General features: G+C 53.5%; 1 protein-coding gene across 4 annotated transcripts in view; it reads left to right on the top strand.

Moving 5' to 3' along the window:
• NF2 (NF2, moesin-ezrin-radixin like (MERLIN) tumor suppressor) overlaps positions 1 to 13,948 on the top strand; it is a 75,443-nt gene extending 61,495 nt beyond the window's left edge. For 2 of the 4 annotated variants that reach the window (XM_028124610.2, XM_028124612.2), the window contains exon 16: positions 11,114 to 13,948. In XM_028124610.2, the coding sequence (XP_027980411.1) occupies positions 11,114 to 11,164 (51 nt within the window). In that variant the 3' untranslated portion in view covers positions 11,165 to 13,948. Of the gene's footprint in view, positions 1 to 663; positions 4,250 to 11,113 lie in introns of those variants that run through there. The other 2 variants (XM_028124611.2, XM_028124614.2) reach the window with 2 other exon arrangements.
• The last annotated feature ends 582 nt before the right edge of the window (positions 13,949 to 14,530 follow it).

The following is a 14,530-nucleotide window of genomic DNA, read 5'->3' as shown; positions in this document are numbered from 1 at the left end:
AGACCTGAGCCGAAGCCAGACGCTTAACCAACTGAGCCACCCAGGCGCCTCAGGAGTATCTGTTTTCAGTAGTTGAGCTCTCCAAGGGCTCCGTAGCTCCTTGCCATTGTTGATGGGTACAGTCGGGAGCCCTAAACTCTCTCTCCATACTCCAGTTTAGTGTTGGCAGCCGTTAGAGAATTCCTGTTACTAGCGTAACCGAAAAGGAAAGGCCTTTCCCCATTCCACATTCTTCTTTCCTCTGGCTCCCGTCATTTACTGGGTTTCCCTTCCAAAATGAAATTATTAAACCGTTAGCAAAAGGGGAGGTAAAGTGAGGCCTCAGCCAGGGAGCCGAGAGGTAAAATGACAACTGGGGTAGTGAGCCGGTCAGCCCTTGAAGGAGCTGCCTCAGGCCGCCCCCCAACCCCCGGCCCCCGGTTCCTCATCTGGGCACCCGAAGCAGTCTCATCTTTGCAGCTGCTGCGGTGAGCTGGGCCCTCAGCCACGGGAACCTGGAGTGCTGAAAGCCGGAGAGACCTGTTTCCAAGCCATAAAAACAAACAAATGAAGTCACTTGTCACGATTTCAGGCCTGTATGAGCATTTTGCAAATGGCACGTGTGGCGTTGTTGATATCACAGGGTATGTTTTTGTTTTTCTTCATTTTATTTTGCTGGTTTAGCCTCAAGCCCAAGGCAGAAGACCTATCTGCATTTGAGCCCTGAAAGTAGGTTATTCCCAGGTACTCTGTATGTGGTGATGGTACTACCCTCTGTGATACTAACCCATGCATGAGCTTGCCTGTCTCTGTCCCTGGGCCATGCTGAGCCCTCCCGAGGGCAGGTGGAGCCTGGGTACTGGCCGCAGCATGCTTCGAGTCTGAGAGCAGGCGTCTACCCTGTGGGGCCAGACCAGCTTTCAGGGGTCCAGAAGCCTGCCTCGTTCTGAAGAGCATGTCATGGGGCTGTAGGACCGGCTGTCCTTCACATCTTGTGTCATTGTTGGGCTGGGGATGGTCATGGCTTCTTGTCCAGTGAGGTCTGTCTAAAAGTCCTTTGTCTCAGTGGTGTAGTCCTTAGATAAATAGCCCTAGCATGGAAACGGGACAAATTTGGGTGTCTTTAACTCAAGATCAAGACCTTTCATGTGGTGACAGCCTCTGAAGACCCATGGTCATACCCAGCCACTTCTGCTGGTGGAATGAAGGGGCTGCCCGCACTCCCTCATTTTCCTTTAGATCCTCCCCTTTCTGTACACATCCGTTTTCTTTCCAAGTAAAGCAAACCACTAGCACAGCGGTCTGATGTGTGGTCCGTCTAAGTGCACCGTCTGTCTGTTGATGCTCTAAAGGCTGTCTATTGCTCAAGCTCTGTCACAGCCTGGGGCAGAGTTGTGGTCAGCCGTGAACTCACATTGGGACAGTCGCCGGCACCCTTAGATGAGCAGTCAGTGGTTGTTGAGTGAATTAATGGAATGATTACTGCTTTCCTTCTGCAACAGTTCATCATCCTCCCAACATGCCTCAGCAGTGGGGAGAATTTATTATGACCAGTAATAACGACATCCTCCCTCTGCTCCTCAGCTGATCCCGCACAAGCCAGTGAGCCCACCGACACCTGACAGTCATGTGGGATGTGTCCTTTGGTGTCCTCAGCACAGTTTCTGCTATTAGAATAAAATAAGCTCATTGGAAGCCCTCTACCAAAAAGTGAGATCTGGCATAAGATAGATCTTATTTGCGGTTATTATCCAAGCAAGAGAGGTTAGCTATTAAAGTCCCAGATGGGTCTCATTACAAGATGGATTCTATCTGTCAGTGGTTCCAAGAACCCATAGCATAAACCCCGATTTGTGTGTTTGAGTTAGCAGGCTCCTATTTCTTCAGTTTTCATACCACACATTGGCATTGAACGGCCCAACACCAAGCAGTGCACGCTCTGGGCAGGGCAGTATGACCAACCCCAGAATTGGGCAGGCCAGGTGGATCATCTGTTCAGGTAGTGACCGCAGGGTGCCCAGAAGACTGTGGGGTGGATCCACTGTGGTTTCCTGGACTTTGTGGCCAGCACAGGGTCCAGCAGAAAGTCCCTTTTTGTCTCAGCCTGCCCTCTCAGCTACGCCTGCATATGACCATACCTTTCCACCTCGAGAGGATTTCATCTTTCTTCTTTCTGTAATGATTCAGAATGTTTAGATTCTTCGGGGGCCTGATTTTGACCGTAAGTTCTCACTGAGCTCTTATTATAGACAAATGAGGTTTGATTTGTAGTCAAATTTGTACTGCTCCTAGGACATTCACAGAGGCCCCCCCCTTTTTTTTTTAACATCCTGATGTGAACTTGTTCTCAAAGCAGGCTGCCATGTTCCAGTTAATCAAGAATTCTGATTACTGGAGGGTTAATAAAAGCGCGGACTTGGCTTTTAATACAGCTGGACTTATCCCGGGATCACTAGATGAAATCATGGAGTTTTTGCTACACATGAAGTTTGATACCCTTTGCATTGTCTGGACTTTGTGTGGTCGCTGGGGCCAGTGACCATGCTTGCCAAGCAGCCACCTGCCTGTGTGGAGGTAGCTCTGGGGTTGTGCCTGCTCCTGTCTGGGCCAAAGTCAGCCTAACTGAAGAGATACACCACGGTGGGCTTTGCAAGTGTGGCCACCCAGAATGTGAAGGGCAGAGCTCCATCTACAAAGTCTGGGATGAGATATGGGAAGGCTGATGGTGAACTGGAGAGTTTCACTCATTAGTCTTGGTTCAAACCAGCCTGCCCTGATTTTTATTTTGTTTTTAATATTTTCTGATCATAGATTTCTTCAGGAAAAGAATGGGTCTCCCTACCTACCATGACCCGGGCGTGTTCCTTTTCCTCGTCACCTTCGGTATTCTTCTGCCTGACACTGTCTGCATAGTACCCTCAGGGACTGAGAAGCACTTAAGCTAATTCCGGGGGTTTACCCTTTGGTTCAGGGGTTATCATGTTCCCTTGGAAATGCCAAGAGGCTATCTGGTCAGGTTAACTGAGTTTACCACTGCTCTGCCACTTACTTTCTCCATAATTCTTACTTTCTCTTAAAGCCCAGTGTCCTCACCTGTAAAAAGTCTTTAACCCCCAGGATTGTTACGAGGATTAAATGAGGTAATACACAGGAAATAGTTCACCATAAGAGCTCAGCAATTAATTTCCATGTGTTTGGAGTTAAAAACTTTGAAAAAAGTTTTTAACTCTGGCTTCAAAGCCAGTTAATTCTGGCTTTGAAAAAGCCAGAATTAACTTCCCTGGTTCTTTTACTATCTGATTTGAGTTTGCAAGGGTATATTTTGCTCCTCCTGCTAATCTTAGCTCCCCACATTTCCCCCCCGCCATTGATAATCAGTGCAACTGGATTGGCATTTGTACTGACTCAGAGTGGCACCTAGTGATCAAAAGCTGCCCCTAAGAACCTAGATTCATTTCATTCTCGGGGAGAGTGACAGTGACACATATTCCTGGCCTCTGAGTCTTTCGAGTGAGGGAGTGAGGTCTGACAGTGAGGCAGGGGTGTCGTGGGCTTCAGAGCCACAGTGCTGATGAGGTGAGCAGTGGCCAGCTGTGCCGCACACTTGGGAGGTGAAAATCCAGTCTGGGAGCTTGCACATTTCAGGGTCCTGCTTTCATCCCCTCTCAAGGGACAGGTTTCACTCCCCGATCCTGAGCTGGTCTGAGTGCCCCTGATCTCCAAGGAAGCACGGGATTTCAAAGGAAATCGACAGATGAGAAATCATGGGGGTCGTGGAGCTTAGCTTGTTTTATTAGTAAGTGGTTTGAGCCATCAAGGTCCAACTGTGGTTTACGCTGGTAGAGGAACAGGAATGGAGTCTTGACAGTTCTCTGAAGCCGTAGCCGCCTCTTGGATCAGGAAGACATAAAAGTTCAATGTCATCTTCAATTTGCGCGGACTCCCCTTGGAGATGCAGGGCTGGCGAAGTGAAGTAGAACACTTAAAACACCCGGGGGAGTGATAAATCACAAGGCGAGATTGAATATGCGTGAAAGGCGTCTCCCACAATTAAAACAAACGGCCAGAGCCTCCCTGGTGACCTCTGGTCCGCCGCCTCTGAACAATTTCTGTCGCTTGTATGTGGTTCATGTGTTCAGCCTTTGGTGACCCCGGTTGCTCGATCCGAGTGGCTCCGCCTGCTTTGGAAACTGGACGCTGCCTGGTGCAGCATCCTTTGGCTCCCCAGCTCCAGAACCTTTCTTTTGTTGTTGAAAGGTGGCAGAGCCGGAGGGGGGGGCCAGAGAAGAAAGGGGGATGGGCACAGGGTGGGAGCAAGGATTAGCAAGGAACAACAGCAAGGCAGGTGTGGATAGAAAACACAGGGAAGAGAGAGAGGGCCATGGTGAACTCTTCCCCGCTCTGTGGGAAGCCCAGGAAAGGCGTTGGGAGGCTGGTCTCAGGGAGCGTGGTCCTCCTGGACGTGACACCTGGGCTTATCCCCGAAGGCCACTCCTACCTCACATACGCACCAGCTAGATGTCCACGGGCCTCTCCACTGGGGAGGGCTTACTGTTCTCTTGCTTGTTTCTGGTAGCTCTCTAGATAGGAGGTTCTGTCAGCCTCTTTTCCGAAAGACCATGACCTAGTTCCTCTTTTTGGTTGGGAGACTTTACCCAGTCAAGCAGTTGCCCTTTGGGGAGGCGTTGAGGAGCCTATGAAACCTGCTTTGCCCTCCTAGGATATTTTACAACCATTTGGAAGTGCCTGAGGACATTATTGGGCCTTATTTGAGGCAGTAAAACATCCCATTTGGTCCCTCAGCACTGAAGATGTGTTCTAGTGCAGCTTTCCTCCAGCACCTGATTTGTTACTGCAACAGTGGGAGGGAAGAGACGAGATGCAAACTCATTCTGCGGGCTGGAGGTTCTGTTCTTACGGTCCTTGCTGTGATTTCCCTTCTGATACTGGCAATTTGAAAATGACATCAGTATATCTGCACCTTTTTGCTGAGGTACTCGGCGCTCAGAGCACGCCGCAGCTGTGAGTTAGCCTCTACCTGCCCAGTGAGGTGAATCAGGCTGATTAGTCCATTTTCCAGGCGGAGAAACGGGGAGGCAAAGGGCCCTGCCAGCATCACAAGGGCAGCTCAAGACTCAGGCACACATCAGTTTCCAGGCATCTTCCTGCCTTAGGTCCCTGAAGGATTAATGTTACGAAAGAGACCCTCTTGGTTTTCCCTGGCCAATTTCTCTTCAGAGCAGGTAAAGAATGAATGTGTTAATTGGGATGGACTTGGCCTTTCATCCTACCTCTGCTTAGGGATAAGTGTGCACAGAGCTCTCTCCCTGCGCACATCACCAGATGGCATTTGGGTGCAAGCCGTCACTAGCAAGATGGGAGAAATGCTTAATCTGGCCACTTTACAGCAACTGTCCCCCTTCCCTGGCCCTGCCCCCTTGGCTCTGATTTGGAGGGGGGAATGCTGATTACGCCCAAAACCAAAGATTATGTTGGAATTTGCCGCTGCTGGATTTGGCTGTCACCTTTCTGCTCCAGAGTTGGCTTTCTCCTGGTGGATCCCAGCGCCAGAGAATCTGCATGTCCTTTTGAATCTGTGCCTTCCCCCACTCCTTCATTTCCAATATGTAGTGGCGGAGAGGAAGTATAACATGATTTTAGGGCTTGCATTTCAATTCCACTGCATTTTTGTGGGACAAGCAGAGTCTCTGAGCCTGGATTTATTAGGTTAGTATCTAAAATGGGTTCAGCACTGTGGGTCTTATTGTTTAAAATGAATTAGATGGTCCCCCTCCCACCTTCCTCTCTCCTCCCTAGGGATGAGTGGATCGAGGCAAGGCCTCCAGAGACTAGTTGGAGGAATCCTGGCGCTCTGATTAGTTTTGTTCTCCCAGCTTAATTGTAGAGCTTTCTTTCTCTCATCACTGATAGCCGAAGTGGCTCTGTGTCCTGCCCACCCCACGCCACCCCTTTTTGCTTTAGGAACAAGATTATCACAATGTGGCCTTGTGAATCAATTTTCTCTATGTGCTGATGAAAGTGTAATTCATTCTTAATCAAGCAGCCTTACTGCTGCAGGCTCCGTGCCGGAATACATTTCGTTACTCTCCCATCACTTTGGGAAATGATTCCCCCAAAAGGACTTTTAGAGGAGAGCTGGAAAGAGAGTTGGCAGCCCGCCTCATGTTGTGTTTTTCCAGCAGGGGGCACTCTTGGGAATGATGCCAGAGGATCCTTTGTAGCAGGCCGCCTTCCCCAGGGGATGGGGTGGGGCAGGCTGGGAGGGGTTGGTGAGCCTGGTGCTTGTCACAGGTGCCTTAACAGGCTTGCTGTCCCCAGACCCCAGAGCCATTTCTGAGAAGTGGGCAAGTGCCAGATCATTGTATTTTGATGGGCTGCCTGAAATGCTTACCCAGTGAGCAGGAACCAGTTGAGTCTGCATCTGATGTGCATGCCTGGGTTAGGGAGAACCTGCTGGGAACCTGGTCCTGCTGAGGCTTGAGAGGAGCCAGCCGCCTCTTTCCCAGGAGATATATATGTCTCCCAAATCTGAAGTTGTTGAGATTAGATGGATGTGTCCATGTGGTGATACCACACACGGTTGTGATTGCTTGAAGAGGTGTAGCTCTCCAAGTGGCTCCTTCTGCCCTTTCACAGCCTGGTGGCTGCCACAGACAACTGGCAGTTTGACGGACAAATGGGCCCGAGGAGAGGGGACTCTGCCAGGCTGTCGAGGCTGAGCAGGAAGAAGGGTCCAGGCCCAACAGGTGGATCAGAGCCCCTGTAAGATAAAAACCAAGCCGTATAGATCTGCAGCAGGGAAAGCAAAGGAAGTTTGTCTCCTCAGAATGGAATTGGATTAGTGACAGACTTGAACAGCCGGTTCAGTCAAGAGAGAACTTAATTCCTCCTGTATTATTCACACGGCTGATTTTAATCAGATGTGAAGAGACAGCTGGAAGAGAGAAGCAGGTCAGCCCAGTGCCTGGTGAGGAAACTTCATGTTCTTTTAGTCATCTTTAGGGAACTGGCAAGAGCACTGAGGGTTGGGGGCCTTGTGCAGGGCCTCTGTGGAGCTTCCCAAAGGAGCTGGGCATGACCTCTGGGAGCTCCAGGGCTGGCCCTTGTCTGGATTCAGTGTGACTTTTGAGCGGTGCGTGGCAGACACGGTCACTAGTTGTGTTCAGGCAGAGCTCTAGCCGCTTGTCCTCAGAAGGACTCCCAGATTCAGCAGGTCCCAGAATGATGCAGCCGTTGGCCTCGAGGCATCCTGAGGCTTTTCTACTTCACCACCTACTGAAGTTCGGAGGAGACCTCTTCCTGGTCAAGTGCGGAGATAAGCCATGGCAGTGTGGTCATTGAGCCCACATCCCGAGGACTTGGGGCGTTCCCCTTGCTCCTAGAGGCAGTGCTCCCCCTCCCCCACCAGGTCAGGCTGGAGGGCGAGGAGGGGTATTGCTGGGCCGCCAAAGAGAGTACATGGTGGCGGTAGGGGGCTGGTGGGACTGGCTTCAGTTCTCACAGTGTGACCTGCTAGAGGGAGGTGAGGGCCTTTGTCAGGCCATCTCCGTGGCGCTGTGAGGAGAGAGCCGGGCCTGTCGCTGAGTGCGAAGGCCAGCCGAACGCTGACATGGGCTCGGACACCTTAGGGCATGGGCGGGTGGCAGGGAACCAGGACGCTTGGTAGCCAATTCTCATGAGCACACAAAGACCCACAGAGGCAGTTTGTTTTCTGAAGGGCTTGCTTTGTGCCATGATCCTCTGAGCCCTCCCCTCCTTTCTTATGAATACCTCCTGCCTGTAGCCTAACAGTGAACGTGACAGGCAGTGAGCTTTCTAGAAACAGCAGGTGGTGACAGATCCCCCGGGTGAGAGGAACCAGGCCGGAGCGTAGCTGGGAGCTGCTCTTGGCACCGGGAGGCCCTCCTGACCTCTGCCTCTGGGCGTCTGAGTCCCCGCCCAGAGGAAAGAAGCCCAAGGCTTCTCCTTGCAGACCCTCCTCTCTCCGCCTGCTTTCCTGCATGAGCACAGGGAGAGCTGCCTGGCTCTGGAGGAGGACATTCTGATGTCTAAGCTAACTGCTGAAGGGGGAGCAGGCAGAGGCCGGGGTGGTGACTGGATGGGTTCCAGCAGCAGATAAGTGTGCTTGTGGAGGTAATTTCCTCAGACGGCGGGGTCCCTAATGGAATTAGTTCCGCCAGAAATCACACAACAGTCAGGTCTGCCTGTGGGCTGATGTGGGAGGCTCCCAGTGTCCTCAGCGGCAGCAGTCCTGTCAGCCGCCTCCGTCTGGTAGGTCTGGTCCGCCTGTCTCTGTAGCAGCCTAGTGCCTTATGGGAGACCATGGTACACTCTCCTCTTGCCGGGGCCACGTGTTACGGTGCTTTCCTACACGTGTTACGGTGCTTTCCTACTTCTATATGGCCAGAGTATTAGACTTTGCTTTGAACCTTTCCTCAGGCGTGCAGTGTTGGGTGGGGATCCAGGGAAGCGTCTTGTCCACCCGAAGAGGGCTTTGCATCCCAATAAACACATGCTTGAGTAACTGGAATCTGGCGCTGCCGGAGCTGCCAAAACCTTCCTCTGGCACCTCGAGGGGACAGCCAGCACGCAACTCGGGTAGAGGATCCAGGAATTCTTGGAGCCAACATTGTACAAATGGGCGGAAGGCTCTCGGAGGCCCCCACAGCCTGGGCTTCCTGCCTGGGGAAGTGGCCAGGCCTCTTGGGGGCATCCTCTTGCCCTGCCTTGGAGGCCGTGAAGGCCAGCACAGTGCGTGACCCTGCCTTCTCCTGCACACCTCTAACCTGCATTCTGCCCACTCCCCCACTGGAAGGAGAGGAGCCAGAGCTGGGGTTAGGGGGGAGGACATGGTGCTGTGATTACTAATCACAGCTGTTGAGTTCTCAGTACACATCACGCACGGTGCTGAGTGCCTCACAGTGCTTCCCAGTAACTCTACGTGTTCCCCTGTGAGGAAGGGGTGCCACCACCCCTGCTTCACGGTGGGCAGCTGGGGCCACAGCGAGTAAGTGACCTGCCCAGGGCCACCCAGCCGGTCAGTGGCTTTGGATCAGGCAGGCTGGCTGTGCCTGTGTGGGACTTGGTGTGGGGAAGGGCTGTGGGCATCTCCCCGTCCCCCTGAGGAGCCCACCTGAGTTCTTCCCTGGAAGTGTGGAGGAAACCGGAGGGAAGACATCGGGTTTCACACCTTTCTTTAAAAAAAAAAAAAACACGATTGATTTATTTATTTTAGAGAGAGCGCACGTTTGCAAACATGAGTGGGGGTGGGGGGACAGAGGCAGAGGGGGAGAGAATCTCAAGCAGAGTCTAACATGGGGCTCGATCCCAGGACACTGAGATCATGACCCAGGCTGAAACCAATTTGGACTCTTCACCAACTGTGCCATCCAGGTGCCCCTGGGTTTCACATCTTTTGATTTAAATTCTCCCCCAAAAGGATTTTGTCCCAGTGATTCTCGGGTTCTCTTTCTTCTTTCCCGGTTACCGTTGTGAGTCCCATTATCACAGAGCACATAACTCCTGGCCGTTCTCCTCTGACTGCATTTAGGGAGAAACCCATCCAAACTTGGCTCCCTTCTACAGGGAGTTCCATTTAGGCAAAGAAATGAAAGCTCTCTCCATTCCTATTAGAGCTGGGTTTTCCAGAGGGCTTCTGAAATTGGTTCCACTGAAGAAGACAGCTCAGACGCCTCCCTGCACTCAGCTTGTTAGTCAGGAACTTCAAGGCCACGAGACTTGGCAGGGTTTAAAGAGCTGGCTCTCAAGCTGTCTCATTTGAGCACACTGCCGCTGCTTGTGTTTGATGGAGAAGCGATGGGTTTCCAGCCTCCCTCCCCTACCCTTTAGGGAGCTGAGATAGTACCAAGGGCTTTTTACATTTAGAGACTGCCAGGGGTCGAGGGAATGAGCCTGACTGTCCAGCTCGCTTCCGTGGTTTAACTCCAGAGGGAAGAGGCTCAGAGAGGTCAAGGGTGTCCACTGAAGCCACACAGCAAGCTGGTGAGAGGAGAATTAGTGCCTGGACCTTCTCAGCCCCATGTGGAGCTCCTGCCTTTTCCATGCATCCCACCATTTCTCTCTAGCCTACATCTGATTCACTCAACAAACATTGTCAGAGCTGCTACTAGGTATGAAGCAGTAAGCTAAGTGGGTTTGGGGGATATGAAGATGGATGGTATGTACCCCGTGTCCCCCTTCCCTGAAGACCCTCCTTTGCGAAGTCCAGGAGCTGGATGTAGAACACACAGTCTCACCCAAGTGGGTGATGTCAGGAGGGGAGCCGGGAGCAGGGCAGTGCAAGAGGCCCGAGCCGGATGCTTCTGTTGGGGGAGATCCTGGGAAGTGGCCTCCTGAGTCAGGGGATTGGGGCTCAGCAGTTCAGGGGGTCACAAATTCTAGTGCCTTTGTCACCACGCCAGGAGCTCAACCCCTGATCCTCCGCCCTGCCTTCTGCTACTTCCCCGCCCTGTGCTTCTCAGGGGAGCAGCCTTCCTGAGAAGGCCTGGTTGTTTCCAGACAGAGCACTGCCCCGCCAACACCATCCTCCTTGCCCGAGCCGACCCCAACTAGAAAGCTCATTGCCTCCCAGCTTGTAGATGGAAACTCCCTCTAAGCTGCCAGGTCACTGGCAAGTCAGCTTTGGGGCCACCGGGGCTCGTCTGACACAGGCCTGCCTTGCCTGGGGCTTGTACTGCCAAGCTGGTCCTCTGAGCCCTGGAGAGGATGAGCATCCCAGGCTGACTCGACCACAGGCAGGGCCCCACAGAGGCCCATTAGAAACTCTTGTAGATGGGAATGTGAGACTCTATTACAGTGTCCAGGGATCTCCTGCCCTCTTCGAAAAGATGACATTGATGACATTTTCCTGCTGACATGCTTCTGTCCACCAGCCATCCCTCCTGGCATGTCCTCATTTGTCACTTCCTAATTTGAGTTCCTGGGCAAATCTGGAAACTTCCTTAGGATTGACTGCCAGCTTCTTCAGCATCTGTCTGAGCAGTCTTCCCTTCCACTCCAAACCAGCCCTGAGGTTAGTCCCCAAGGCAGGATGGCACATGTCACGAAAGCAGAAATCCAGCCCCCTTTTAACTTCTTCTCTGCTTCTTTGCAGCTCACCTTGCAGAGCGCCAAGTCCCGAGTGGCCTTCTTTGAAGAGCTCTAGCAGGTGCCCAGCCACCCCAGGATCTGTCACATCTGCTGCTTCCCGGCACCAGAGGGATGGGTCAGACACCGTGGGACTCATCGTAGGTGGGCTGGCTGGGAGCTTCCGTGGGAGCTCTGGACACTTTCCCCAGCTGAGTGGAGAGCCCAACCCCCTTCATGTGCAATTGCCTTGAACTGTGACCTGCAGAGAGCTCTCACGTGGGGTTCTAGTTCTTTTTAAAATTTTTAAAAGAAGTATTTGTCTTTCCTCATCTGATGTGGGGTTTCATACTTCCTTTGTCAAAGGCACCCTGGGGTGTGTGTCTCACTGTCCAGTGCTGACCTTCCCAGCCCAGGGAAGTGGTCGTAGGGAGTGAAGTGCACAGGAGCCCTGGAGACAGGGAGGCTGGCGCCACTGCCCCCCCCGCCCCTACACTGGGTCCCAGAACATTCATCTCCACTGGTGAGGAACTGGCATGCGAAGAAGTGTGGCCCACCCAAGCCCAAGCCCAGGCCCGGAGCAGCCTGCCTGCCGGCCTGCCTGCTGCACATCATCGGTGAGCTGGCCTGTGGCTCATGACAGGCCACGTGAGGGTCTTCAGCCCAGGTGCCCCTGAGGCTGCGCGCTGGCTGCCGGCTGGTGGGGAATGGGAAAGGCAGCTGTGACGGGGAAGACTCTAGGCAGAAGCTATGATGACGGGCTGGCTGTCAGCAGAGGGGCAGGGAGGCCAGCAGAGCTGTGTGGGAATCTGCTCCACACAGAACACTCGCTCCCCTTCTTCTGCCTCAGACCAGGGTCCAAGAGGCAGGCGGGAGCTGCGTCTTCCTCACCTCCTCAGCCTTAGTCTTTCCTGCCTGTGGCGGGCTGGGGAACTCCCCGGGCACTTGTAATCAGCACCTGAGCCTGGCCAGGCTCTGTTAGGGCTCTGAGGCCCCTCAGGTACTTCTTGCTGAGGCCTCCGTATGTGTGGCTGACCTGAATCCCCTTTCCCTCTGGCCACGTGCCAGCAAGCCCTTCCTAAGCCTTGATTGTATTGGGCCTCCTTCTGGTGTTGCCCTTGTACCCCAGGCGGCCCTTTATTTTATCTGCCCCCTTGGGCCATGTGGGGTCCCTTGTGCCCCTCCCAGCACAAGCCAGGTGTCCGCACCCTGTTGGTGCTCTGCCACTCGGCAGCAGCAGGTCACAGAGCCACCCCCATGGCACCACCCTCCTTAGTTTGGGGCTACTTTGTTTGCTCTCTGGTTTGGTGGTGCTTCTGTGACCCACTGGCCATTTAGATCCTTCCAGTGGGGCTGGTATACAGAGCAGGAGTTAAGTCGGAACCAGCAAAAAGAGGTTTATTAAGTGAAGACATGTGAGGGCCTGGAGATTTCCTGAGAGTGGGGGTGTCTCTGGCTGTCCTGTGTGGTTTTGAGAAACTCACAAAGATCCTGCCTTCTTTCCACACTCAGGCTGACCTGACGGTGTGCCAGGTGCCACCCTGCTATTTGGGGCCAACTTGCCCTGAGGAAGGCAGCCCTGTGGTACCCAAGCCCCTTAGGGCATGCAGGGTGGGATGGCTGTGGCTGAAAGAGCTTCCTTGTGTCTCCCCGTCCCTCAAAAGCCTCTTCCCCCAAGATGTGGTCCCAGTGAGGCGTTTGTAACGTAGGGCCTGGCTCTTGTGTTGAGGCTCTGTCTCCCCAGGCTCACCAGCCATCCCTGAATTTCCATGACGAGTTACTTTCCTCCTGACCTGTAAATTGAATCTGTAAAAGTGGCTGTGGGCACAGGGGCATGGTAGTGGTTTCTATAAATGTTGTTGGGCTTTGTTGTTTTTATTATTTAACTGCTGTGTGTGTGTGTGTGTTCCAAGTCCGGGAACTGCCGAACCATGTGGCCACAAGGGAGCCAGCTAGCACCTGAGCTGTGTCAGGAGCTCCCTGGGCCCGAGAGCAGACTCGGGGGGGTGGGGGGGACAGCAGAGCCTTGCTCACCCAGGAACACTTCGGCTCTCCTTGGAGGCTGGAGAGGGTGGTGGCCCTCAGAAAGGCCTTGAGCCTCAGTGGAAGGAAGAGGAATGGAAGGAGCCCAGTTTTCAGGGACTCGTGCCTGTGGCTCGGGTGACCGTGCTCTTTTCAAGTGAACATCTTGGGGGCACGGGAGCTTATTAGGTAAGGAAGCCTCTGTGCCCCCGCTGAGAGCAGGGCCCTAGCCACTGCGATTTCATTACGGGCACTTCTGAGGGTCCTCGGGCTGCCCAGCTGGTGACACCCTGTGCGGCCGCGCTGTCGGCCCTTCGCTGTCACGCACAGACCGCCTCGTTCATCCTGACTGGGGCCCTGCCTCAGCCCCAGCCGCGCTCTGACCTGTGGCGTCTGCTTGATTATCCATGTACGTGCCAGGCCACGCTAGACAACACCCCGTGGCATTACGTAACACTTCTTAAGTGACTGTGTTTTGTAATCTTGGGGACAGGCTTCTCTCTCCCTCTCTTTTCTCTTACAAATCAAAACAGCAAATCCAGAGGCTGACAACCAGGACGGGGGTGGAGTGCTGCTCCCTGACAGGGCTGGGGCTTATAGCCCCCGGAGGGGCCGCCTCAGTGGGGAGACAGCCCCTCCTGGCTGCCCGGGGGCCAGGTGGGCCCCTTGTGGGCTTCCAGGGAAACTCCATCCCTTTCCAAGATGTCAGACCACACTTGTTCCAGTGGGGCCTGAGTCTCGCTTCCTGTCAGGGCCAGCCCGTGGAAGGTTATTTTCTCTTCCGGGGGATTGTTGTAATTTAAATGATTGTTTTAATAAAAATTCTAAGCTGTCAAAAGTATCTCGGGCTTCTTTGGTTTGCTTGCTGCCCCAGCCATGGAGGCAGGAGGATGGGCTGGGTGGTAGGGCTCACTCTTGCGGGCGCTGAGGAGACGGGGCCTCCGCCCTCCCTAACTGCCCCGGGACCTCAACTCCAGCCCCATGTCACCAGTAACAGAAGGATCACCTTTTCCAGGCTGATGACAGCACCCTTTACTACACTTTCACCTGGGAACGCCCTTCCATTCCCCCCTCCCGCCCCGTGGGGCACTCGGTGCGTTTCCTTTCTGTGCCCCCTGCCTGCCCTCAGTGCCAGACTCAAAAACTAGGGTGCCAGACTAGGCAAAGTGCTTCTGCTTCCAGGTGTCCATTCTGGGTTCTGGAGGAGGGGGTTGGGGTGGAGGCTTGCAGAGCCAGTAGGGTCCTGGGCATGGTCCACAGGACAGATGAGGCCTGCTATTGTCACACGCCACGTGGCATTCACACTTACAGTTCGGAAGCATTGCTGCAGAGCTTACGGTTTTCTGTTCTGTTTTTTCAATCAATAAAAATCAATAAAAATCCTTTAAGACCACAACTCCTATAGGACATCTCTATCTCAAAT

The sequence above is a fragment of the Eumetopias jubatus genome, unplaced genomic scaffold (genome assembly GCF_037043125.1).
Source record: "Eumetopias jubatus isolate StellerSeaLion01/CBP00866 unplaced genomic scaffold, mEumJub1_p1.0 scaffold_16, whole genome shotgun sequence".
Taxonomy (NCBI): Eukaryota; Metazoa; Chordata; class Mammalia; order Carnivora; family Otariidae; genus Eumetopias; species Eumetopias jubatus.
Note: the sequence above shows the minus strand (reverse complement) of the source record. Positions and strands in the feature narration are given on the sequence as shown.